Source organism: Manihot esculenta, chromosome 2, assembly GCF_001659605.2.
Source record: "Manihot esculenta cultivar AM560-2 chromosome 2, M.esculenta_v8, whole genome shotgun sequence".
In the NCBI taxonomy this organism is placed as follows: domain Eukaryota; kingdom Viridiplantae; phylum Streptophyta; class Magnoliopsida; order Malpighiales; family Euphorbiaceae; genus Manihot; species Manihot esculenta.
Window position 1 is genome coordinate 6,836,684 of NC_035162.2, and position 27,637 is coordinate 6,864,320.

General features: G+C 40.6%; 2 protein-coding genes across 5 annotated transcripts; one reads left to right on the forward strand and one right to left on the reverse strand.

The window, feature by feature from the left end:
- The first annotated feature begins 13,809 nt into the window (after window positions 1-13,809).
- On the forward strand, window positions 13,810-23,548 carry LOC110608963 (serine/threonine-protein phosphatase 5). Of its 4 annotated transcripts, none has more exons than XM_021748242.2 (13): window positions 13,810-14,020; window positions 14,209-14,292; window positions 14,455-14,624; window positions 14,711-14,782; window positions 15,138-15,288; window positions 15,674-15,782; window positions 15,869-15,986; window positions 17,625-17,772; window positions 18,006-18,254; window positions 21,633-21,758; window positions 21,849-21,949; window positions 22,968-23,042; window positions 23,205-23,548. In XM_021748242.2, exons 1-13 carry the CDS (start codon window positions 13,996-13,998, stop codon window positions 23,262-23,264), a joined length of 1,488 nt encoding a protein of 495 aa, XP_021603934.1. In that variant the 5' UTR covers window positions 13,810-13,995; the 3' UTR covers window positions 23,265-23,548. The 4 variants fall into 4 exon arrangements, with proteins under 4 accessions (XP_021603934.1, XP_043809997.1, XP_021603936.1 ...); XM_043954062.1 differs by having other exon boundaries at window positions 13,811-14,020; window positions 14,096-14,292; XM_021748244.2 differs by having other exon boundaries at window positions 13,811-14,020; window positions 14,099-14,292.
- Window positions 23,549-23,743: 195 nt separating this feature from the next.
- LOC110608965 lies at window positions 23,744-26,753 on the reverse strand. The gene is made up of 2 exons (XM_021748245.2): window positions 26,012-26,753; window positions 23,744-25,960 (listed from the first exon to the last, which is right to left on the reverse strand). Coding segments are annotated over exons 1-2 (744 nt in total). The 3' UTR covers window positions 23,744-25,958.
- Between the last annotated feature and the right edge of the window lie 884 nt (window positions 26,754-27,637).

The following is a 27,637-nucleotide window of genomic DNA, read 5'->3' on the forward strand; positions in this document are numbered from 1 at the left end:
TTAACTCGGCTGGGGCCATCCTGTAGGGAGGGATAGAGATCGGTCTAGTTCCAGGCACCAACTCTATCTCGAACTCTATCTCCCTAGCAGGTGGTAATCCTGGAAGCTCATCAGGAAAGACATCCTGAAACTCTCTGACAACTGGCACCGAGGCCGGCTCCCTGACCTGACTGTCTAGCTCTCTCACATGAGCTAAGTACCCCTGACATCCCTTCCTAAGCAACCTACGAGCCTGAAGAGCTGATATCAGACCTCTAGGTGTGCCCCTCTTGTCTCCTCTGAAGACTACCTCTGACCCGTTCTGATCTCTGAACCTGACTACCTTGTCCCTGCAGTCCAAGGTAGCACCATGGGTAGATAGCCAATCCATCCCTAGAATGACGTCAAAGTCTGTCAAATCTAGAACCACAAGGTCGGCGGAGAGGCATCTTCCCTCAATAAAAACTGGACTGTACTGGCAGACTGACACTGCCACTGACGGGTCACACTTGGGTCCACTGACCCATAGGGGACACTCTAACCTAGAGACTATCAGACCTAACCTCTCAACGGCTCTCGGAGCAATAAATGAATGAGATGCACCCGGGTCCATTAATGCATACACATCAGAACACCCAATGATGAGATTACCTGACACCACGGTGTTGGATGTGTTAGCCTCCTGCTGTGTCATGGTGAAGATCCTGGCTGGAGCTGATGGACCTTCACCTCGGGAACCAGAAGAAGAGGCTACCCCTCTCCCTCTACCTCTGCCACTGCCCTGAGTTGTGGCTGGAACTGCTGGCTGTGCCACACTACCAGAAGCTGTCTGCTGGGGCTGGCCCATAAAAGGCGCTCTAGGACAATCTCGAGCTATGTGTCCCTCCTCTGATCCTCTTCCATAACCTCCCTCACATCTGAAGAACTTGCTCCTCTATCAGTCCCCCTTCTGCTAGCATCAAAAGACCTTCTAGGGTCCCTTGACACTCTTTCTCTGTTGGCTCTACAAGACATTGCCCTAGGCAATGTAGGAGGACGGGCGCTCGTGCCCTCATCCTCAGGTGGCACTCCAGTCAATCTTGCCGATCGACGAGTTCCTCTCATCCTATTTTCTGAAAAACAGCTCATAACAAGCAAACATTAGCATCATATGGTTCATGTGGGCACACATGAACCCTCATCACATACATCACATAGCATAGCATATCATCAATGCACATGTACAAAATCATGGCATTTCACATCATCATACAAGACAGGACTCATCATCCTATCCTAGTGGACATGACTTTCCTATTGTGCTTGACCTTCTATAACATCTATGAGCCCGACACTCTAGGTCCGACCATATGAACCTAGGGCTCTGATACCATTCTGTAACGACCCGGAGAGCGGACCGCTACCGGCGCTAGGATCCGGGTCGACTTAAGGCCGCCGGGACCCGTAGCAAGCCTGACATAAAACCTGTAAACCTGTATAATCCCATACATGATCAACAACATGCATAAAACTTTAAACTTTACTTCATACATACTGTCATCAACTAACTCAACCTGTGCATACTCTGAACATATACATAACATAGTCCCTCTGTGGGATCTCATCAAGCCTTATAGGCAAAACAACCTGTGTTGAGTTAGTTTACATAAACATCATAACATAAGATCATGTATATACAAAAGGGATTAACAATATATTATGGTCAAGCACAACTCTATCCTCAATGACCTCATTACATAATATCCTGAATATTTTTACATTTCATCATAATACCATTGTCATGTCCACAAACTAACTATTACATACATATGACTTTTTCTTCTTGTCTTCTCTATCTATCCCGTACCTGCAAACCTGGGGGTTAGGGGAAAGGGGTGAGCTAGATGCCCAGTGAATAGAACTGTAAAAAGAATATTTAAAACATGCTATCATGAAATGCGTCACTGCACAAATAAATCACACCACGGATGGACTGATTCAAAAATCCCTCAACTCCATGCCCGGCCCTATTATGGGCACCACAGGACTTCGTATTGCCCGGCCCTATTATGGGCACCACAGGACTTCGTACTCGGAGTTATTGCCCGGCCCTATTATGGGCACCACAGGTCTTCATATTGCCCGGCCCTATTATGGGCACCACAGGACTTCGTATATAGAAGGCTAATGAATCATCCTAATGTCCATCCACTATCATCTATCACAACAATACAATGCGGCATAGTCGTGAATTCTAATGCAACAACCTATAATATGATCATGATGCATGAAGCATGATAAAAGCATTTCATTTCTTAATTTAAAAGGTTAAGCTTGGTTCCACTCACCTCTGGCTGACTCTGACAAACTCTGTAGCAGCTGGCTCACTGCTGGGGTCCTTGGTTCCTCGGGTCCGAACCTACACAGGCGGACTCCAATGAGGGACCAAACATACATAAACATAACTCTAATACATTCCCCAAAAACCCCCTAAAACATCCTGAAAATATCACATAGAGATATGCATGAAGTGGCTGAACAGGGCACTTTCGGCGGCACCTTCGGCGGCCGAAAGTCCTGGACAGAGACGAAACTCAGGTAGGTTCGGCGGCACCTTCGGCGGCCGAAAGTCCCAGACAGAGACGAAAGTCTCTTTTCGGGGGCAACTTCGGCAGCCGAATGCTGCCTCCACAAAGGGGGTTCGGCGGCCGAAACTCCCTTCGGCGGCCGAACCTGGTTTCTGCCAGAAGGGCAGAAACTTGGTTCACATGAACCCCTTGCCTCCCAAAACCTCAAATCAAGCATATATCTCAACCAAATCATGCATACCAGTTCCTAGGGGCCTCAAAACATCAATTACCCCAACTACAACACTTCAAACATACTTAAACAACACACATTGTTCAAAACATCAATATATACCCATAACTCAACATATACCCTAACATGCATTTCTACCCATAGATCTTGCATAAAACTTACTTAAAACACATAAGGAGCTTAAGATCGGCTCTTACCTCTTGAAGATCGAGAGGGAGACGACCTAAACTTGGAGATCCACGAAAATGAGCTCCTGAGTTCTCAAAGCTCCAAAACTTGGTTTAAAAGCTCAAAACCTTCAATGCAAGCTTAAAACTCAAGAAAAATGGTAGAGATTTGGAGGAAGAACACAAGAGTTGAAAAAGGAAGGTCGGAAGCTTGCTGTGGCCGAAAATGGGAGAAAGCTCGCCCATTTCGGCTAAGTGCCCCATTTATAGGTGGCTGGCCAGGCCACGTTCGGGGGCCGAATGTGCCTCCGCATCCATGCAATGTTCGGCGGCCGAACTTGGCTTTCGGCGGCCGAACCTGGACTGCCCTCACTCATGCTTTCGGGGGCCTAACGTGCCTCCAAAACGCATGCATGTTCGGCGGCCGAACTTGACTTTCGGCGGCCGAACCTGGGTTTTCCTCCAATGCTATTTTCATGCAAAAACTCATTTAATTTAATACTTAAAATCATTAAGATTCATGAAAACATTTTATAAAACATGTCTTTACCCTTCTAGAAGTTCCCGACATCCGAAATTCCACCGGACGGTAGGAATTCCGATACCGGAGTCTAGCCGGGTATTACAATAGTGGATATGGCGCGTAGAATGGAGGCTAGTGCCATTGTCCAGGGGACAGTTAAATAGTACGTGGCACAGTCTTCGGGTTCCAAAATCCCGGGGACAAGTGATGTTGATCTCTCCCCTCTAAGCGAGGCTGTCACAAAGAGTAAGAAGGGAGGCAGAGGCCTCAGAAGATCGAAGAAGAGCAAGCTTTGGGAACAGATAAAGTCTGGTCTGGGTTTAGGTGATGGTTCGAGCTCTGGTTCGGGTAACTCCAGATGTATACGGTGCGGTAGGCAGCACAAGGGAGTATGTTTGATTGGGACAACAGCATGCTTCAGGTGCGGACAGGAGGGGCACATGGCACGTGAGTGTCCCACTGCGACCTTGTTGCCACGGTCCCAGCAGACAGTTTCAGGCAGTGTGGCTCAGCCAGGAGCTCCAGCCATGGCGCAGGGCAGTGGTAGAGGCGGAGACAGGGGGACAGCCCCTTCTCCAGCAGGTTCCCGTGGGGAAGGTCCATCAGCTCCAGCGCGGATCTTCGCCATGACTCAGCAGGAGGCTAACACATCAAACCCGATGGGATCAGGTAATCTCACTCTGGTATGTTCTGGTGTGTCTGTTTCATGAACCCTGATGTTTCTCTTTTCTTTGTTTGCTTGTGAGCCCTTGTGAGGTTGGGTTGATAGCTTATGGGTTAGAGTAGTCCCTTGGGGTCAGTGCACCCAAGTGTGATCCATCTGTGGCAGAGTCAGTCTGCCGGTATAGTCAGAGTATGTGTTGTGAGTAGATGCCTTCCAGCTGACCTAGCGATTCTAGATTTGACTGTTTGACGTCATTCTAGGGTTGGATTGGTTCTTCTACTAGTGGTACTACTTAGTCTGCAGAGACAAGGTAGTCAGGTTCAGAGGTCAGGATGGATCAGAGGTAGTCCTTAGAGGGGACAGAATAGGGATACCTAGAGGTTCAGTATCAACCCTATAGGCTCGTAGGTTGTTCAAGAAAAAGTTGTCAGGGATTCTAGCTCTTCAGAGAGAGTATAGCAGTCGGGTCAGGGAGCCCGCCTCAGTGCCCATTGTTAGAGAGTTTAGATGTTTCCCCAGATGAGTTTCCAGGACTACCACCTTTCAGGGAGATAGAGCTTAAAATAGAAGTAATTCATGGAATTGGGCCAATCTCTATCCCTCCCCACAGTATGGTATCAACAGAGTTAAAGGAGTTATAAGGATCAGTTGTAAGAGTTGGTAGACAAGGGTTCCCATCTGACTGAGCACTTCGCCTTGGGGTGTTCCAGTGTTGTCATGAGGATGAAGGATGGATCCCTAGGACTTTGTATCGACTACAAGTCGTTGAACAAAGTCACTACCCAGATCAGGTAGTTGTTACCGTGGATCGACGATCTAGTTGAAATCAGCTAGCAGGAGCTGGTTGCCTTTCCAAGATAGATCTGAAGTCTAGGTACCATCAGTTAAGATCAAGGAAGAAGATGTACTGAGAACAGTGTTTAGAACCAGATATGGGCACTATGAGTTTCTAGGAGTGTCGTTCGGGTCAATGAACGCCCCTACGGCATTCATGGATCTCATAAGCAGAGTTTTAATCGGTTTCTGGATCACTCCGTTATTGTCTTCATTGACGGTATCTCGGCGAGTTTCAGAAATGCAGAAGAGTATGCCCATCATCTGAAATCAGGATTGCAGATCCTGAGAGAACATGGCTTGGATGCCTAGTTCTCCAATGTGAGTTCTGGTCGAGGAGTATATCCTTCTTGGGTCATGTGTGTCGGAGAAAAGAAAAGTGAAGTAGACCTGAGAAAGTTGAAGTTGTAGCTGACTAGCCCAGGCCCATTATAGTGATATAGATCAAGAGCCTTTCGGGTTGGGCAGGTTACCTAATGGAGGTTCATCTAGAACTTCTCTAGAGTTGCCGCTCCTATGGCCAGATGGATCAAGAAGAACCAGAGGGTGTGTGGTCTACTCAGAGTGATGAGGGCTTTGAAAAGCCAAAGGAAATGTTGATGTCAGCACCAGTGGTGGCTCTGTCCGCCAGTGATGGAGATTTCACAGTGTCCTGTGATGCGTCCCGTGTGGGACTAGGTTGTGTGTTAATGCGAGTGATAGGATGATTGCTTATGCTTCTAGGTAGCTGAAGAAGCATGAGTTGAATCATCCTACACATGATCTATAGATGGCGATGGTAATCTTTGCACTCAAGATGTGGAGGCGGTACCTGTATAAGGTATGAGGACAGATCCTTACAGATCGAAAGAGTTTGCAATACATCTTGAGTCAAGAGAGGAGAATCAGAGGCAGAGAAAAGGAGTAAGAGCTGCATAGTCAGAAGATGAGAAGAATCAGAACTACTGTGAGTCAGCAGAAGAGTTATGAAGTCGTCCGCAAGAGGCATGTAGAGTTTCAGAAGAGAAGAAGAGTTTTGTCAGAGTGCACGGCGGAAGCGTGTTGAGGTTCTCGAGGAAGTCGAGGTTTGCTGGAGGTGTCTCCTAAAGAGAGGGTGATTCGCTATGGGCGGAAAGGTAAATTAGCTCTCAGATACATTGGACTCTTTGAAATCCTGCAAAGGATTTGGGAATGCATCCCACGAGTTAGGTTTACCCACTTCAATGGAAGAGATCCATTCGTTTTTCCATGTTTCCACGATATATGAGTTCGTGTCGGGTCCGAGTGAGGTTCTTAAAGGAACCAGAGGTGGAGACCGTAGAGGATCTCACCTATGTTGAGCAGCTAGTACGGACCGCAGACACACAAGTCAGAAAGTGTGGAAACAAGGAAATCCCGATGGTGAAAGCCCCTTAGAATCACCTTAAGATGAAAAGTGCACCAGGGAGGCCGAGAGTTTATACTCCAGCAATGACCGTGTCTCTCTTTTAGAAGAGAGGTTTTTAGGTTTTGCTTGCTTGTTAATGTATGTTAGATGCTATGTCTTGAGTTGCTTGTTTGTTTGTTTGAACATTCGAGGACGAATGTTCTTAAAGGGGGGAAGAATGTAATACCCGGCTAGATTCAGGCATCGGAATCCCTACCTTCCGGCGGAATCTCCGTTGGAATATGGAATTTTGATGATGCCAGAGTCTTCTAGAGGGGTAAAATGTGATTTCTAAAATGATTTTTACTGATTTCATAGTTTTAAATGAAAAAGATTTGAGTTTTGGAAAAGAAAAGACCAAGGAGGTTTTGCCAGGTTCGGCCGCCGAAAGTGAAGTTCGGCCGCCGAACATGAGTAGGTTTCGGGAGTGCTTTTGGCCTCCGAAAGCTATGTTTGAACAAACCAGGTTCGGCCGTCGAACCTCAAGTTCGGCCGTCGAACATGGGAGTGTTTTGCTTGCACGTTAGGCCGCCGAAGGAGGTTTGGCTGGCCACCTATAAAAGCCCCTCAGACCGAAAATAGGCGAGTTTTCTCCCCATTCTCGAGCTCAGGTGTGTTCATGTTCTCCTTTGGTCATTTTCATGTTTTCTCTTCATCTCCTTCAACTGCTAGGCACCTATACTCTGTCCCCCTAAAGGACTGTCTGACCCATCCAATTTCCCTACCTTGTCTCTATGGACACAGGTAGTACCATGAGTAATGCCTCAATCCGCCCTAGAATGACATCATACAGTCACCTCTAGAACCAGAAGGTCAGCTGGATTGCATCTACTCACCACAAACTCTGAACTGAACTGACTGACAGATGGATCACACTCAGGTCCATTGACCCAAGAAACACTCTAAGCCCAGAAGTCACCAAACCCATGCTATCAACGGCTCACTAAGCAACAAGAAAAGCAAAGCCACTGGGGTTCAAAACCAACTTGCATACACATCGAAATACTTTCAAGGGAACGTACCTGACGTTACCGTATTTGATGTCGCAATCTCTTACTGAGTCAGGGTGAAGATCCAAGCTAAAGCAAATGGAACTTCTCTCGGGAATCCACTGAAGAAAAGACTGACCTTTTCCTCTGCCTCAACTACCACTTATTCCCAGACTAACTCTAAACCTTTTTGTTCTACGCTTACTCTTACCTTTTTGTTTTTTTTTCTCTTTTTCTGATCTATCCCACTTTTCTTTCTGCTTTGATCTTACTTACCTTTCCTTCTTACTTGAGAACACTATTCTCACTAGGCCTGGGAGTAGAGAAACCTGAAACATAGCATCTTATACCAACTCTCTCTCTTTAACTCTTTTCTGATACTCTATTTCTTTAACTCGTAACTATTACCTTTTCTCTAACTCTCCATCTCATTACCTTTTACTCTGAACATGTAATACTTTCAATCCTACTAGGATCCACAAAAACACACATATACATCAAAACTCTCAAAAAGAGCATACCTGGCACCACTGGATCTGAGGGTGCTATTCCCTGCTGAACCGTTCTACCTGAAAAAGTCCGCTGGGACCGAACCATCCAAGGCATCATACGACACTCACGAATCACATGCCCCTTCTGTCCACACCTATAACATCCTATTGTTCCTGCCAGACAGATTCCCTCATGCAATCTACCACACCTCAAACATTGTGGCTTGCCGATACCAGAACTTGGACCAGCACCACTAGTCCCTAGTGTATTCTTCTTTGACCCTTTAAGGCCCCTAACCTTTTTCTTTGTAGCTTTCCCCCACTTTGCTCCTTTCCAGGTAGCTGTACTCCAGGTGGAGGGATCATTCTCTCCTATCCTAGAATCCTTGGTCTGAGTGTCCTCGAAAGTCTCTTCATCCAAATTCACCTGTACACCTATATCCCTTCTTTGCACATCCACTTCTAGCTCTCTCCTGTTTTCTGATTCTAGATTCATACTATCATCAAAATACGGATCTGACTCCATAGATTGACTAACACCACTCATCTTAACTTTCCTCTAGCTCTCCTGGAGAACAACACACAAAAACAAATATTAGCAAACATAGGGGTCATATGAAAACACATGAACTTACAACATCGACATGCATAGCATATATCATAGCAGTTCACATCAGCATGCAAAACAAACTTCCTATCTGAGTGGACATGATTTAACTTACTGTGCTTTTGCCTTTCTATGACGTCTCACACAACCTCTTTCCGATGTGGGATCTCTCTAATCCTGGCACAAAAATGCCCAACACACCGTACTCTTGAGGCCCTATGCTCTGATACCATCTGTAACAGCCCGGAAACCGGTACCCTCTCTGTAACGGCCCAAACTGCTCGGCACTAGGATCCAGATCAGCTTAAGGCCGCCTAGACCCGTAGTAAGCCTGCTATGAACTCTGTGTACCTGTGAAAATCCCATACATGATCCGACTGGACTATTAACTGTTAAACCTTTTCTTTAAAGCAACCAGACTTAACCTTTAAAACACTCTCTGTAGGTCCAATCATATGAACCAAAATGCTCAGATATACTAATCTGAACTAGCCCACGGGCTATCTATCATACACCAGTGATGCTTTACCAAGTAACCTCCATACCCTATGCGCTCTGCAGCATAGAACCCACTCTGTAAGGGTCAGTATATCATAAGTTAACTTGGCTACCATAGAGTCACAGGAATCAAACCTGGTCTTCTCTCGTGGTCTACTCTGTGGATCACAGGAATCAAACCTGGTCTTTCCTTTGCACTGGTCTTGGGTCAAGGGACTTAAACCCTATCTTCCCTCACAGTTATCATTTACTGGGTTTTCGAAACACAACATATATTAAATCTGGTCTGACTCATTTCTCATCAAGAACTGTAAAACTGGATACATGCATATACAAGGGATTACCAAACACTAGACAATAGGCAAAAGCACATGCTAACTCATTTATACATTCACTGACTAACTATTACATCACTTTTACATATATCTCTTTAATTACATCATGTCCACACTACACTATTACACAAGCAGTACCATAGCTGATACACTCTGCTGCTTCTCACCTTCCCAGCTAACCAGAACCTGCAACACTGGGATTAAGGGAAAGGGATGAGCTATAAAGCCCAGTGAGTAGAAACACTGAAAATAGTTCGTTCATACACATCTTTTATGACAATGCAACACAACTCATACATTCCACATTATTGATTGGACATGACAGCAAAACTCCCTCGACGGGCTATTGTTGTCGCCTGGGTCCAATCATCTGGAATTAGACATGACCTCAAAACTCCCTCTAAGGGCTATTGATGTCGCCTTGGTCCAATTCCCACTATCACTGAATAAGGCAATGCAACAACTTCGTGATTCTAATGCAACGCACCCTAATATAAATCATACCAGTCATGATGCATGAACTATGCTTCATACAGTCCATTTTCTCAAAATAAAGATTAAGTTTAGGTCTACTCACCTCTGCTCCTCAAGCAGAAACCTGACTGACGCTGCAACTGCTAATCCTGACGACCTCCCTGCACTGTCGGGTCCAATCCTACACAAATGGACTCGATTGAGGTGTCAAACATACTCTTAGTAACTCTTAAACAATTTCCCAAAACCCCTCTAAAAGCTCAGAAAACAATCACTCAAAGCATGCAAAAGAAGGCTGGACAGAGCACCTTCGGCGGCACCTTCGGCGGCCGAATGTGCATGACAGAGCCGAAAGTCCATTCTTTCGGACGCAACCTTAGGCAGCCTATACTGCCTCCACAAGGGTTCGGCGGCCGAATCCTCCCTTCGGCGGCCGAACCTGAGTTCATCCAGAACTCAGCTTCGTGCATGGACAAGCCTGCCAAGCACCAACCCCACTCCATACATGCATAACTCCTCCTTCACTCACATATACTCAAGTATATGCTCCAAGGGGTCCAAAACTACCTATCAACCCCAACAAACAACACACATAACACATAATCATACTTACACCATGAAAACATCAAAACTAAACCTAGATACATACCTCTACCCTTAACCTCTTGATAAATCATTAAAACAAGTTTAAAGACTTCCCTTACCTCTTGAAAACAGAAGAGGAACAGCCAACTCAGCAACTCCTCCTCCAAAGCTTCAAACCCTCACAACTCTTCTTTTCTCTCAAAAACGTTCAACTCCTTGGCAAAAGACCAACCCTCTGCATAAGCTGATTAAAGCTTGCAGATGAGTCAAAGGGAGACGTGGCTTAACCTCAGATCATGATCTGGAGGTAAACACCTGGCCAAACCACGGACTGAGGAGTGTGCACAACGAACCGACCTCCTCAGCTTCGGCTGCCGAAACTGCATGCAAAACCATGCAACTTTCGGGGGCCGAACATAAACTTCGGGGGCCGAACATTGGGCACTTTCGGCGGCCGAACTTACATTCAGGGGCCGAACCTGGCAGAAACTCCTTAGGCCAATTCTCCTCACAACTTAACTCTTTCTGAATCAAACCTTTGAAACACTTCAAAACCTTTTAGAAAACTTTCACTCTTACCCGTCTAGAACCTCTGACATTCCAGAATTCCACCGGATGGTAAGAATTCTGATGCCTGAACTAGCCGGGTATTACATTGTGCTTGACATTGTGTATGAGGAATCCCTTTTATTACATGATCAAATATGTTTTATAATGTTATGAAAGCCAACTCATCTCATGATGTATTTGCCCATTGGGGCATTGATGAGATCCCACAGAGGGATCATAATTATGATTATGACTATGTACAGTATATGTTCAGGTTGAGTTGGATGTTTGAAAGAAAGGTTTTAAATTTTTATGTTTTTTTCTTGATCATGTGTGGGATTAAACAGGTTTCCAGGATGTATGTTTGGCTTGCTACGGGTCCCGGCGGCCTTAAGTCGACCCGGATCCTAGCGCCGGTAGCGGTCCGATTTTCGGGTCGTTACAGTTTCGGCCGCCGAACCTGCCTTTGAATGCAGGGATTGGCCGCCTAACCTTGCCCCCGAAAGTTGAGTTTTGGCTTGAAAGCAGACTTTCGGCCGCCGAAGGTAATGTTCGGCCGCCGAAAGTGCCTGACTTTCGTCTCTGGAGTGAGGGTTCGGCCGCCGAAGGTGCCGCCGAACTTGCCTGACTTTCGTCTCTGTCTGGGACTTTCGGCCGCCGAAAGTGCCGCCGAAAGTGCCCTGTCCAGCCTTTTCTTGGGTGTTTTCTATGCATGCTTCTATGATGTTTTAGGGGGGTTTTTGGGTAGTCTTTTATGAGTTGTTTAGAGTATGTTTAGCACCTCACTGGAGTCCACCTGTGTAGGATCGGACCCGAGGAACCGAGGTGTTTAGCAGTGTCAGCCATTTCAGAGTCGGCCCTGAGCTAGTCACAGGTGAGTGGAACTAACCCTTATGTTTTAAAAGTTAAACGAATGTTTTAGCATGATCCATGCATCATGAAATGCCATGAAATATATATTAGGTTGTGCTGCACTAGTATTCACGAATATGATGCATTGCATATTATGTTGTTGATGTGGATGAATGTTGAATGATCCTCTAGCCCTCACCATGATAGTATATGATAATGATGATGATGATATGATATAAGATGAAAAGACCAGGTCGCCCCTGGTACTATGTTTATGCAAGCGAACACTAGGTGAGGCCTAATCGCCCCTGGTGTAGTCGGACATGTTATGATATGAGTTATGTAAGCGAACACTAGGTGAGGCCTAATCGCCCCTGGTGTAGTTGGACATGTTATGATATGTAGAGGGCTAGTGGTGACAAATTCATCCTTGATGTGATATGTTTGTGCTGTGGCGCATTTCATGAAAGCATATGTTAAAAATGAATTGTTTTCTTTATGGTTTCTGCTCACTGGGCTTTTTAGCTCACCCCTCTCCCCTAACCCCAGGTTTGCAGGGTCAGAGATAGTCAGGAGATCAGCAGGTTACGTCCATGGTCGTGTTTATGTAATAGAATAGTAGTGGACATGATGTAATATAAGATTATGTATTGTTGTAAAAAGAGTCGTATTGTAATATGACCTTATGTTATATGTTCAGAGTTATAGTATTGTGCTTGGCCCGAGTTTGGATAATCCCCTTGTACATGAGTTTTATTTTATACTGTTACATGTGATGGACCGAGTTTGGCGTAGGGTATGCTGACCCTAGGGGTTCTATGAGTTCAGTCATAGTGCGTACACATGTCAAACTGGTTAAAGGTAAAGTTTTTTTAAATGTTTTAAGAAAATGTTGGATCATGTTTGGGATTATACCAGCTGTACAGGATGCATAGTAGGCTTGCTATGGGTCCCGGCGGCCTTATGCCGATCTGGATTCTAGCGCCGGTAGCGGTCCGGATTTTCGGGTCGTTACAAATTTGTTTTTATATATTGTATGTCTTGATTCTAGATACTTATTATTTGCATTTAATGTGAGCAAATTGATTGAACTTGCAAAATTTTATCCATGTGAATTTTCTCCGATTGCTCTGCTTGTACTTGAATCTCAACTTGAGAACTTTATTTTTGATATGCGTATGACAATAAATTTTCTGATGTGAAAGGAATTGAAACTCTTACTGAAAATATAGTAGCTACAATAAAACATATTGTTCTTTTGGTGTATATGTTGGTTAAATTATCATTACTCTTATCATTTGATACAACCACAGTTGAAAGGGCATTTCTATAATGCATATCATCAAAAATCGACTTTATAATAAAATGAGAAATGATTTATTGAATGATTATTTAACGACGTATATCGAAAGAATTGTATTTATAAATGTTGATAATGAAAATATTATGAATAGATTTTAAGTCATGAAAAATAGATGAAAAATATTGTAATTTTATTGTAATTGCTTATAAACTTTTTATAATGTATTTTTTTAATGTATATTATTTTTTAATTATTTAATTTTTTTCTAATATATTTTTTAATATATATTATTTTTTAAGACTAAAATTTATGGATTTTCACCTTTGTTCTCTGAGTAGCTTTACCTATATTGGATTGATATAAATTTATAGTCTAGATAGTTTAAAAAAATAAATTTATAGTTTAAATATATAAAGTTTTATGTGAATTTTATTATTATTTTTATTTTATTTTCGTAATTATAATTTTTATAATGAAAAATTAAATAAATTTTTATAAAATTATGTAAAATTTTAATTTATTTTATAATAAAAATTTTCAAGTTAAAATAAATTAAATTCTACTATTTAAAAAACAAAACAATTGCATTTTCAAAAAAAAAAAAAACAAAACAATTGAACCAAATTTTTATCGGTTCATCTATACTAAACGGGGATTCGTATAGACACATTTTAGACAAATATCTTCACTTCTAGAAATTCTGCCTTCCTGAGCTATAAAGCAAGCCTTTGCCGTTAATTTGGATAATACGGTACCGTTTCCTTGCCTGCCTAGAAGAAAACCCTACTCAAATTCTCTGCCCAGCCAGTTCCATGTACTAATATTGGCACCGACTTCCACTCTTCTCTCAGTGAACTCTCTGGTTCAACAAACAGTAGCCCTAGCCGCAGGCAAGACTCCATTCCATCAGCCCAGGGTTGAGCGACTCGTTTGATTATTGCATGCCTGATTCTTCCATTTTCTTAGGTATCTGCAATGCCATTTTCTCATCAGTTATCTACAGCTATTTGTTTTATTTATTTTTTAAATTCCTTCTCATAGCAGTGCGTAATAATTGTGTGCTAGATCGCTACAACTATAGTAGGACGGCCCTAGAGTATTTATGGAAACCATCGTTTGCTAATATTCAATCATTTTTGGAGAGTGAACAATAGCGGATATGCCCGATATGGAATCTCAAAATTCAACTGTTTATCGAGGTGAAGAAATCAAAGTCCTAGCTAATGAAGCTTTTAAAGGTTCGTTTTTTTGTTTCTTTGCTCATTTGATTTGAAGATTAATTTTTTCAGCAATCTTGCTAGCTATTTTATGTAGTTCTGTGCATAGAAACAGTTCCCTGTCTTTCTCCATGCCGTTTCTTTGAGTCGTGTGCTAATTCCTGCCAATTTGTTGCTTTCCAGCCCGTAAATATGCTCAGGCTATTGATCTATACACGCAAGCTATTGAATTAAATAGTCAGAATGCTGTTTACTGGGCTAATCGTGCATTTGCTCATACTAAATTGGAGGAGTATGGCAGTGCAATACAGGATGCTTCAAAGGCTATTGAAATTGATCCTAAATATTCAAAGGCATGCATTGATTCGTGCAATTTTTTTTTTTCTGATTATGCTTGTGCATAGCTGTTCTTTTTCCCTGACAGTTTTATGCATCTCAGGGTTATTATAGGCGAGGTGCTGCATTTCTTGCTATGGGGAAATTCAAAGAAGCCCTAAAGGACTTCCAACAGGTATTGTGATTTCTTGGCTTTTGTTTTTGCTTGTTAAGAGGAGAGAGATGCTTGCTTCATTCTCTTTCTTCTTCGATTCACCATGTAATTTGTTTGATTTTGTATGAGTTTTGGTTAAGAGGAGAGAAGATGTTGGGCGCTTGGAAATTTGTGAATTAATGTGATAGGAAAACTTATTGTTTGAATTATTACGGGTTTTTATTGCATATCTATTCTTCCAAAAAAATTATTTTGTTGTGTTAGGAGCAGCATTTTCCTTGTCTTAGGAGTGTGCGAAGGGACTTAGTGTATTTTATAAAAACACTATACTGTCGTGTCCAGTGCTTGACACTTTTATGTTTTATGCTTAACTTAGGTCAAGAAACTCTGTCCAAATGATCCTGATGCTGCTAAGAAATTAAAGGAATGTGAGAAGGCAGTAATGAAACTTAAGTTTGAAGAAGCAATTGCTACACCCGAGTCTGAAAGGCGCTCAGTAGCTGATGCTATTGATTTTCGCTCGATAGGTGCTGATTTTATGAGCTAGCTGACTTCTACTTGTGTTTCTTTAGTATTTCTTCTGTTTTTTTTCTCTGTGGGCTGTGGTAAACTTTTTTCCAAATGGATGAAGAAAGAATGAATGTAAATTGGTTATTTTAGAGAATTTCGGAGATCTCATATTGATTGGTACATGTTCTGATAATAACGCTGGAAGGCATTGCAATTTTAGGCCAGTACCCATAGTCCCATGCCTTTTTATTTAGGGATGACTTCATTGTGCCTGCATATTTCTCTCCTAGCCATGCTCTTTCATTGCATATTAATTTTTTATTTTCTATAGTTTATTTTTATGGGCACTAGAAGAAACTTACTCCTCTAAATTAGTAACCTCATTTTTTGTTGCTGTCATAGATGTGGAGCAACAGTATTCAGGTGCAAGGATAGAGGGAGATAATGTTACTTTGGATTTTGTCAAGAACATGTTAGATGACTTCAAGAACCAAAAGTGTTTGCACAAACGGTATGATTAGCAAAGATCATATGGACTTGGTTTGTGATGTATTGTCTATCTAATGCTATGCTGTATGCCTTTCGGCAATGTTTTAGATATGCATTCCAGATAGTGTTACAAACAAGAGACATGCTACGAGCTCTGCCTTCTCTGGTTGATATAAATATCCCTGATGGGAAGCGTTTCACTGTTTGTGGAGATGTACATGGTCAGGTAATCACATTGCAACTGTATTTTCAAAATATTAGAGAAGTTATTAGGTTTACATGCACTTGCAGAATTGGACCTTCAAACTCAGTATGATCCTTCTTTGGATGCTGATGGCATTTATCAATTTCGTGGCTTTGCGCCTACATTTTACACTATTACTCTGCATGAAATGCACTACTGTAAGGAGAAGGTTAATCCAAATTTTATTAAAATTTTAAGATAATCGTAAAATATAGGAGCTAGATTACTTGTGAGAATATAACTTCCAATTACCCATAGTGTAGTAGATGAGAGGAGAGAGAGAGAGATAAAACATTTTGTTGGATATTCTTCATGGCATAGCATAACTTTGAAACTAAAAAAGCTTAAATCTTGCTTTTGTCATTATTTTTATAAATTCCAAGAATACCCTTGAATGCTTAAATGATAACGTCTTATCCTAAAGGCCCTGAAGAACATTGTTGAATAAAACTTTACGCTGCAGTGGTGCCTTTTTTAGTTTGAGGCTTTTTCCTTCTTTGATCGTCTTCTGCATTTTACATTTTGAATTTTTTATATTAAAGCCAAAAGATAGCAAGTTTTTCTTTTAATTGATGCAGATGAAATATAAACTTCTTTTAAGGCCTGTTTGGCATTGCTATTAACATTGCAAAACAATTTTAACCTCAAACCACAACACCAAACAGACGCTTGTTATGATCTTAAAGATGTGTTCTTGGCATGCCTAATCAAAAGATGGGAGATTGGATGCATGTCTCTATGCTTTAGATATCTGTCATTTTGAAGAATTAAAATCTGGCAGTATCACTATATACACACACACACACACACAAAACAAGCTAAAATCCCATAAAAGAACTTGTTAAGACAACTTTCTGGGATTCAATAAAATCTTCAGGCTAATATGCGAGGCAACATGGGATTGTTCAAAGGCAGTTTTCTAGCTCTACATGGTGGAAAATCCAAAGAAAGAAAAATACTATGTAAAACATTTAGGGACTTTTCTAAATGGAACTTTGGGTTTTTTCAAATCGATTATTAATTTACCTAATATGTAATGTCTATATAATATGTATTTGATGACCTAAAATTGGTATTTTTTTTTTCACTTAGCAACAAGAAAAATGGAAGAGACTCTTAAAGAGATTGATGGCTTGTGAATTGGACAGGGACATGTAAATACATTAAAACATTGATAAGTCTAGATTTGATGTTTGTAAGTTCATCATTATATTTTGAACTTATGAGGAGAGGATGTATAATATGGATTATCAGTATCTGAATATAACTTTTTATATATTTTTATTGCTATTATTCTCTGTGCATTGGATCTTTGCATTTATCATAACTTTCAATTCCTTAGAACGATGAATGCTTTTGTTCATTTTATTCCAATTCATATTAGTATCCTGCTTTCTCATTTTGCATTGTGTATGGCTTTGCCAATGTATTCATCTAAATAGCTCTCTTCCTAGACAAAACCTAAGGAAATTAATGTGATACTGCCTTGATAGGTATATTGCTACATTTGTTGCTTCTTACTTGAAAAAGTCTTCTTCATCCAAGCAATTCTTATTCATTATTTTTTCTTGTTTTTCACTTCATTCTATGAGATTTACTCTTGTTTTATGTTGCTTGCAGTTTTATGATCTGCTAAACATATTTGAGTTGAATGGTCTTCCCTCTGAAGAGAATCCATATCTGTTTAATGGCGATTTTGTGGATAGGGGATCATTTTCTGTGGAGGTCATCCTCACATTATTTGCGTTTAAGTGCATGTGTCCATCAGGTTTACCCTTTTTGGTTCTTTAACACTGTCTTTTTTCCAGTCGATCCTTTGTTATCATAAAGCTTGATTTTGTTATTGTTCCAGTTGTTGCTTTGTTATTATTCTTAATATTATTGTATCTTGTTTCAACATTAAATAGTCATGTATACTTCTGGGCTTATTATGCTTTTAATTGGTATTAGAGTAATTTCATAGTCATGTTCAGTTTACTTACCCATTTCTAAAATTTTCAGCGATGTATCTTTCTAGAGGAAATCATGAAAGCAAAAGTATGAACAAGATATATGGTTTTGAGGGTGAGGTCCGATCCAAATTGAATGAGACATTTGTGGAACTCTTTGCTGAAGTCTTTTGTTGTCTACCTTTGGCTCATGTCATAAATGATAAGGTATTTGTAGTTCATGGGGGTCTTTTTAGTGTTGATGGGGTGAAGCTGTCTGACATTAGAGCCATTGATCGCTTTTGTGAGCCCCCTGAGGAAGGTATGTTGCATTCATTTGTTAATTTTTTTTCCTTTTAATGTTTTTGAGTTCTTTGGTTCCTCTTGACATTACTGTCACGTTTTAATTTATCTTGGCATCTATTGATGCTGATTAGTCCACCTCAAGTTTTAAATCTGATTAGTGATATGCAATATATTGTGGCAATTAAAGTTTTATCATTGACTGCATTGTGGGGCACTGTTTTATTGTTGTTTTGAGAATATTTTCCCCTTGTCATTTATGTGATACTTTAGGCCTTTTTTTTAAAGTCATCCCCACAAATATTTTTTCTGGAATGTGGCTGTATGAATTCAAATTATAGTGGTTTCAGTCACTTCTATCCTTTTAAGACCTTTTGGTAGCTATGTTGCTGAGCAGAATTTATCAGCATCATGAAAGCTTTACTCTGACCTATTTTTACTATTTTGCTGTTTTAAATACTTTAGCTTCATTTATGTTACATGAAGCAAGAAAGATAAACCATGATCAGTTGACTATAAGGGGTCTTTGTGTTGTATCTCAGCACTCCTCGTGTAAATAGCTGGACCTTCTTCAAGACACTAGTTATATAGCAGCATTTATATCTGAAGGGAAAAAGTAAATAATGAGGATTTTCTAGTATTTCCCATCTTTTCCACATTCATTGTGGTAAAGTTAACATTTTCAATTACCAACTACATTTCTTCTTTCCAGTCTCCATTATATTATCTTTGTTAAGGGAATTTGATTTAGTTTTATCAATTTTTCATGGAATCTGAAAATGGTGATGAAAAAAGAAGAGGGAAGCAGAAGCTTTGAGAGAAAAATGCTTGATGATTCCCTTCAAGTCAATTGGGGTATATATACTACTTACAAGAATACATACTAGGTAAGAAAACAAATTAATTCCCTAATTATAGTCTAATCATATTCCAATCATATCACATAATCATATCTCTAATTATGTACACAATCATTACAAATTTAGGCTATTTACAGAAAGTATCTCAACACTTTCCCTCAAGCTCGAGCGTACATGTCATATGCTCCAAGTTTGTTACAATATATTCGATTTGTGAACCCCAAAGAGATTTTGTGAAAACATTACCTAGTTGATCATTTGAGATGACAAAGCTAGTAGAAATGTAGCTCGACTCAATCTTTTGCCTAATAAAATGGCAATCAACCTCTATATGCTTCATTCTCTCATGAAAATTGGATTTGATGCAATATGAAGGGCAGCTTGATTATCACATATTAGCTTCATTTGGCCAATATCGCTATATTTTAATTCCTGAAGGAGTGGCTTCAACCAAATGAGTTCGCATGTTGCCAAAGCCATAGCTCGATACACCCTGTTTTTTACTTTTCCAGGATATAAGATTTCCTCCAATTATAATACAATATCCTGAAGTAGATCGTCTATAATAATCTACATCAGAATAGCCAACAATTTGTAAGTGACTCTTGTTCTCGTTGAGTAGACCTTGTCCTGAAGCTCGTTTGATATATCTAAGAATGCGAATGACTGCATCCCAGTGACTACTGTATGAGGTATGGGGTTTGAAGAAATTGACTAACCACACTTATAGCAAAAGAAATATCTGGTCTTGTGATAGTGAGATAATTGAGTTTGCCAACTAATCTTCTGTATCTAGCAGAATCTTTAAGTGGCGCCCATTTAACATTTAGATCCATGGAAGTGTCCACATGTCTATAGTCTAACATGCCTATTTCTTTCAATATGTCTAAAACATATTTCCATTTAGAAATCGCAATATCTGTTTTAGACTGTGCCACTTGAATCCTCAAAAAATACCTCAGGTTTTTAGTTTGGAAATGAATGAACAAATATTGCTTAAACTAAGAGATTCCATCATGATCGTTTCCTGTAATGACAATATCAACATAGACCACTAAGTAGATGCATCTATCGCCATTATGATGAAAAAATACAGAATGATTAAAATTACTTCGAGACATTCCAAACTGTTGAACTACAGTGCTGAATCGTCCAAACTATGCTCTTGGAGACTGTTTTAGACTATACAAGGGGCGTCGAAGACGACATACTAAGCCTGACTTTCCCTGAGCAACAAACCCTGGAGGTTGCTCCATATAGATTTCTTCGATGAGCTCACCATGTGGAAAGGCATTTTTAATGTCTAGTTCATAAGTGATTAATTGCAGCCAATGAGATAAGGAGATGAACAGAAGCTATTTTGGCTGCTGGAGAGAAAGTTATCACTGTAATCAAGCCTAAAAATCTATGTGTAACCTTTAGTTACAAGGAGAGCTTTAAAGCGATCAATTTTGCCATCAAGCTTCACCTTAACTGTGTAAACCATTGACAATCAACAGTAGACTTGTCAGTTGGCAGCCCAAGACACATAATTATTACTTCCTTGCAACTTCACATTAGCAATTAAAAAGAAAGGTTTAAGGGACTCAGAACCTGTATTGAAGGTATTTTGCTTCTCAGACATGTTGAGAGAGATTTTGGAGCAACAAGTAGGGATCTGAATTTGCCAAAAAAAGAGCATCTGTGCCTGTGAACAATAAATCCAAAGCTACTGTTCACAAGGGACGTGTGAGGACAAGTTGTGCAGGTGACTGGACCTAGTGGGTTGGAGTTGTCGGCGTCGGGCAATGCTGGAGAAAGGGTCACCGGCATGAAAAGATTGCCGGAGAACGGTTCATGCGCCGGTGCATAGACCAGAGATAGACAGCTTGAGCGGCACGTGGAGCCAATTCTGGTGGCGGCGCTTCAACGGGTTGCCGATCGGAAGCCGATGAGAATGGTGGGGTAGGTGGTGAGACCAATTGATTTTCAAAAAGTCTCCAAAAGGAGGTGGCAGATTTGCCACTCACAACTGAACTAAGTTTTTTTTGGCTCTGATACCAATGAAAATGGTGATGAAAAAAGAACAGGGAAGCAAAAGTTTTGAGAGAAAAATGCTTGATGATTCCTCTCAAGTCGATTGGGGTATATATATTAATTACAAGAATATATATTAGGTAGTCTAATTATATCCCAATCATCTCCCTAATTATGTACACAATCACTACAAATTTAGGCTATTTATAGAAAGTATCGCAACAGAATCATTGCCATAACAGAAAGTGTTATAATGAGTGAGTTGACTGCTAGTTTATTTTCAACATTCTGTTTATTTTTATTTTTTTAATAATTCAATCCCAAACATGTTATGCCAATAAGTTGGACAAAATCTTAATTATAATTTAAATGGCTTACTGATGCATGCTTGTTTGTGGGTTGGGGACACACAGCTCTCTCTCTCTCTCTTTTTGTGTGTGCTTAATGACTTTATAAGGTTTTTGAAATATTTAGTCAACAACTCTTATATTTTATTCATATACTTCTTTGGTGTTCAACAGGGTTGATGTGTGAATTGCTATGGAGTGATCCACAACCTTTCCCTGGAAGAGGTCCTAGCAAGCGGGGTGTAGGCCTTTCTTTTGGTGCTGATGTGACCAAAAAATTTTTGCAGGAAAATAATCTAGGTAATCATTGTCAAGCATCAATTATTTTTTTAAAATTTTTTTTTTTATGTTGGTCTCTTCTAATGAATTACACTTTTATACAACGGACAGATTTGGTTGTGCGATCTCATGAAGTAAAGGATGAAGGTTATGAGATCGAGCATGATGGTAAACTTATTACTGTTTTCTCTGCTCCAAATTATTGTGATCAGGTAACAAAAGTTTGACTCTTTGCTACAAAAGCTAGGAATAGATTGCATGAAGTTTACTGTTGGAATTTGAATCTTGTTTTCATTATAGCAATTATTTGAGCTTGTCAAATGTATAACAAAAGATACACGTGTATTCCATGTTGTTAATGGGAACACTGAGATTTTTATTTTGAGCCTGAGGAAGAAAGGGGTCCCAGTTTCGGGCTGAAATCCCATTTCTGTTTTATGCTAAAGAAATCTTGCGGGGTTCTAGAAGAGACTTTCCTTGGGTCTATGTAGCACACGTGGCATCTATAGAAGTTGCTTCTTTCTCCCCTTCCTTTCTTCCTCAGGATTTCAGAAGCAACTTGCAAGATGAGTTTTTCTACCAACAATTTCAAGCAAATGGGAAATTGTTGGTTGATAGATGCTCACTGGTGATATAGTTCGTCATTTGCCTCTGCTTTATGATTGCCTTGGAAGTTGAAAAGTATGTTTTTTGAACATTGAAAAATATGTTATTGGTGAATTCAACTGTGAGTATGCTGTGGGGTTGGAGGGGATTGTATACAATTAGGGTGGTAGAAAATTTCTTACTTTGGCCCCTTCTTGCGGCTTGTGGTTACTTTGTTCAGTGCTTTTTGGGTAGTTTGAAGGAAAAGACAGCACTTTTGAGAGATCTCTGTTTTTATTGGTGGATTAGGAGCAACCTGCTTCTGTAAATGAGCTAATAACCAGGGGTTGGAGGAGCAGAAAAGGTAAAAAGAACGAAAAGGGGAGCACCCATAGTGCTAAATGTGCAGATAGTAAAATGACTATGGTTTTGGGGACAATACTCGTGTTGATCATTCTGCTTTGCTAGAATTTGTAGGATTCTGTCTCGAGTATCCATGCATTGTACCCCTTATTGCTTTTTCTTTTGGGGGAGTTAAAATCCCAACATTAACTGCATGATATCGTTTTATTCCAGACATTTCTGGATGTATGGTTATAGTGATATTGCTTGTCTTAAATGTTTCTTGTATGTTGCACTTTTCAGATGGGTAATAAGGGTGCTTTTATTCGATTTGAAGCCCCTGAGTTGAAGCCAAATATTGTTACATTCTCAGCAGTGGTCAGTAGCCTTTTCTTTTAATAAATTCATTTGTTCTTTTCCCTCTTCTCTTTTTGAGATAAGAGAGTACTTTGAGCATTTTTTTTCTATTCAACACATGTTGGTGGAATGTGAAAATGATCCATTTTTCTTTCTCACCCTCTATTTCTGTTCAATTTGCAGCCTCACCCTGACGTCAAGCCAATGGCATATGCCAACAACTTCCTCCGAATGTTCTCATAGTCTTATACACCTGGAATGGCCATTCTTGTATTATTTTCTGCAATAAGATAAGCTCTGGTGCTAAATTGCAAGCTGTTTTAGAAGGCAACCAGGGAGGAGGTGGAGCGTGAGCGTTTTGTGATATTCTTGGGGAAATCCTTTTGTTTGACATTCAGCGCTTGTAAGAATTTAGAGGATACGTTTTCCTTTTCCAATTTTCATTTGAATCCTGTTCAGTTGTAGGTGTAAAACATACTTGGCATGAATTTTGGTGCCTTTGTAAAATGTATCACTTTTTTCTTTTATTATTTAGTTCATTCCCAACCATGTGGTACTTTAAAACTAGTATTTACTTGTGTTGGGGAATGTTAGGGATCTAGATCCCTGACAAGATTTTAGGAGATGAGAGAATAAGAAGAATAGAAGAGATGAGATGAGAGACAGAGAGAGAGAGAACTAGGGATCAAGAGAAGAATGGAATAGAGAGAAAAGAGGAGATATTATTTCTTTGATCTTAAATGTCCCTGTGTAAAGGCTCTCCGTGGCTCTTATAACAACTGGGGTTGGAGTTTATTTGCCAAACAGAACAACTTTTCCCGCCAATTTCCTAACTCTCAGTTCCTTCTTTTTTATTTCTGTACTTCTTCTTCTTCCTATAATGTGTAACAATACCCTCCCCATAAGCACTTTCTTGTACCTAAGAATGTGCAAAAGTTGAAAACTGTGAGAGAATGAAGGTCTGATCTTCCCAGGTGAAATCTTTTGTGGGACAGTTAACCCATTTAATCAACCATCAAAACCCTTCGCTCTCTTCGGGTCACAGTTTTAGTCTGCAATACCTTTTCCGGAGCTACCAGGAAACTTTCATCTACTTCTAGAGGTAGTTCACTTAGTGGTACCTCCTGTTGTGCTAGTTTTGATTTAAGTAAGGAAACATGAAAAATTGAGTGGGTAGAGCTGCCAGGGGTAGTTGCAGTTTATAAGCTACCTTTCCAATCCTTTTCGGCACTTGAAAGGGCCCATAATATTTGGCTGCTAACTTAAGGGACTGTTTCAAAGCCAAGGTTGTTTGTCTATACGACTGCAACTTTAGATATATCCAGTCTCCTACTTCAAATTCTCTTTCTATTCTCTTCTTATCAGCATACAACTTCATTGTATCTTGAGCAAGCTGTAAGTTTTCTTTCACTTGTGTGGTCACCTGTTGTCTCTGCTACAAGAATTCTTCCACAACGCCTACCGCTAGGGGTTGTAGTGTTAATAGGGGAGGTAAAGGAGGAGGACTATATCCATAGAGTGCCTCAAAAGGAGACATTTTGAGAGCACTATGGAAGGAAGTATTGTACCACCATTCTGCAAAAGTCAACCAATTGGCCATACTGTAGGATAAGAGTGAGACATGCACCTCAAATACATTTTCAGACACTGATTCAATCTCTCGATCTGCCCATCCGTTTGAGAGCGATAGCTTAGTGCCCAAACACTGGAACAACTCTTTCCAAAATAGGCCGGTAAAAATCTTGTCCCTGTCTGTGATAATGGACTAAGAAAGTTCGTGTAATCGGGCCACATTATCGATGAACAACCTTGCAAATGTTGCAGCCGAGTATGGGTGCTTTAAAGCAATAAAATGCCCATATTTAGTAAGTTTACACACTACTACTAGCACAACATTCTTACCACAGGATTTAGGGAGGCCCTCCACAAAGTCCATAGTAATGTCCTGCCAAGCCTGAGCAGGAATGGATAGCGGTTGCAACAATCCATGAGGATTACAGTGTTCTGATCTACATCTTGCACAGGTATCACATTTTTTAACCCATTGAAGAACTGTGGTTAGCATAGCAGGCCAGAAAAATGTCTCCTCAGTCTTTGAAAGGTAGCATTCACTCTAGAATGGCCCCCTAGGGTTTAATTATGGTACAACTCTAACAGTTGCTTTCTTAAATCTGTATTTTCTCCCACATAGATCCTGCCTTTGAACCATAACAATCCCTTCTGTAACTGATATCCAGACTGAGCATCCTTATCCAGGGACAATTTTCTCACGATTTCAGTGGCTGCCACATCTTTTTGATAACTTTCAAGGACATTTGTCATCCATGTTGAGTTGACAAGGGTTTGTATTGCATATCATGTCTACGCCGTCATTGACCAGTGAAATGAATTTTTTTTAGCAGGTCGGTGAGGGGTTTTGCAATCACACCGTAATTCTTAACAAATTTTCTATAGTAACCAATTAGGCCCAAAAAGCACTTCAAGTCTTTTACTGATTTTGGAGTTGGCCATGTCACCATTGTTTTGCATAAAGCTAGTTCACCTGTAATACTCGAAACACAGTTTTCAAGTGTTGTAGGTGAGTCTGCATATCCGGGCTATAAATAAGGATATCATCAAAATACCAAGACAAATTTTCTCAAAAATGGCTTAAAAATGTGATTCATCAAGGCCTGAAATGTTGTCGGGCCATTGGTGAGGTGAACTGGAAATGCTCATGATGAGTTCTAAACTCATCATAATGCAGTCTTAGGAATATATGAGGAATTCATCTTGATATGATGGTAGCCAGCTCTCAAATCAATTTTGGAGAAAACTCTTGCCCCATGAAGTTTGTCTAAAAGGTCCTCTATACTTAGGGATAGGGAACTTATCTTTTACAGTACTTTCATTCAGCTTTTTGTAATCAATGCAGAATCTCCAAGAGTCATCCTTTTTCTTCACTAACAATACAGGAGATGCATATGGGCTATTGCTGGGCTGTATTACTGAAGACTCCAGCATTTTCGACACCAGCTTCTCAATTTCCTTTTTCTGAAAGTGAGGATATCTGTAAGGCCTAACGTTAACGGACTTGGTGGATGGCAGCAGTGGAATGGCATGATTGTGACTCCTAAATGGGGGCAGACTGGTGGGCTCAGCAAATATGGCACTGAATGCTTTTAACAAATGTTGGAGCTGAGCAGGAAACTGAGTACTGGTTATCTGCTCATACTGTTGTGGGTTTGAAATACTGATGCAGAAAACTGGTGTTTGGAAGTCCATCCCTTTCTTGGCCATTAACTCTTCAGTGCAGCATAGGGATATATAGGCAGCCACATCCTTGATTCCTTCCAGAGAAATTATCTTCCCGTCTTTCTCAAAGAATATTTCAGATTCCATGAAATCAAATAGGACTGGGTTATGGGATCGGAGCCAATCTACTCCCAAGATCATGTCGAATCCTCCTAGTTCCAGTACCCTCGCATCAAAGGTAAACTGGTGAGTTTGCATCTTCCAAACAAACTTCTCACACTTGTAACTGCAAATGATCTTCCGTCCATCTGCCACTGTGACAGAGGTTATTGGTGTATCTACCAGTGGTAGCTTCAATTCAGTGGCTATTCTTTTGTCCAAGAAGCTGCTGGTACTGCCACTATCAATTAAAATGACCAATTGTCTGTTCCTTTGAACCCCTAGCAGCTTAATTGCTTCTGCCTCTTGGCTGCCCTCTACTGCATTAACTGATAGCATGAGCTGCTCTTGTTCTTCCTCCACTAATTCGTCTCCACCAACAGCATACAAATCTTCCCCTGGTTCTTCCTTCTCTTCCTCGATAGTGTGAATAGCCAATAGGGTCTTATTCCTACACCTATAGCCTGGGAAGTATCTTTCCCCACATTTAAAACAAGGTTTAGGGTATTTTTTGATGTGGCAGGGTTTGCAGTGTTTGGCTTATTGACTGAGGAAGTGGTGTTTTGGGTGGTAGTAGACACTGGTTTTGTCACTGTATTGTTTATTTTGGTAGATGAGTCTTGTATTGGGGGTTTGGGAGGTATGAATAAGGTTGGAAAGGTTTGTTGTAGCTATGAGGATTATTGCTTTGGTTATTGGATTTGGAATTGTAACTGGTGGTGTAGGGTTTGATAGGGAATTTGGATCTTTTCGTGTGCTCCAATATTCTTTCTTGTAATCTGGCAATTTCAACAGCCTGGGCCATAGTATTTGGTTTAAACATTCTAACCATGAGTCTTATTTCATCCTTCAAACTCCCCAAGCATCCAGATAAGAAGTACGAGGCATGTAATTCAGGCATAAGTCTCTCCATTCTGATTCTTAAATCTTCAAATCGACTCTGGTATTCTCCTACAGACCCTTCCTGCCTTGGCCTCATAAATTCTTCTACGATGTCCTCTATACCATTATCCCCAAATCTATGGCATAGATCCCTTTCAAATTCCTCCCAACAGTGGATCTTTCCCCTATTCCAGTTATGAAACCACGCATCAGCCTTATCAACAAGAAACAGGCTGGCAATTCCGATCCTCTGATCCATAGGGACCTTATATACATCAAAGTATTTGGTGCATTTTCTCAACCAAACCCTAGGTTCCTTCCCTTCGAATGTCAACAATTCA

Coding starts and splice junctions, on each gene's coding strand:
- LOC110608963 (XM_021748242.2), top strand. CDS start 13,996: ATGCCTGATTCTTCCATTTTCTTAG. Junction 14,293..14,454: donor AGCTAATGAAGCTTTTAAAG/GTTCGTTTTTTT, acceptor GTTGCTTTCCAG/CCCGTAAATATGCTCAGGCT. Junction 15,783..15,868: donor CAAAAGTGTTTGCACAAACG/GTATGATTAGCA, acceptor GCAATGTTTTAG/ATATGCATTCCAGATAGTGT.
- LOC110608965 (XM_021748245.2), bottom strand. CDS start 26,753: ATGCTATCAGTTAATGCAGTAGAGGGCAGCCAAGAGGCAGAAGCAATT.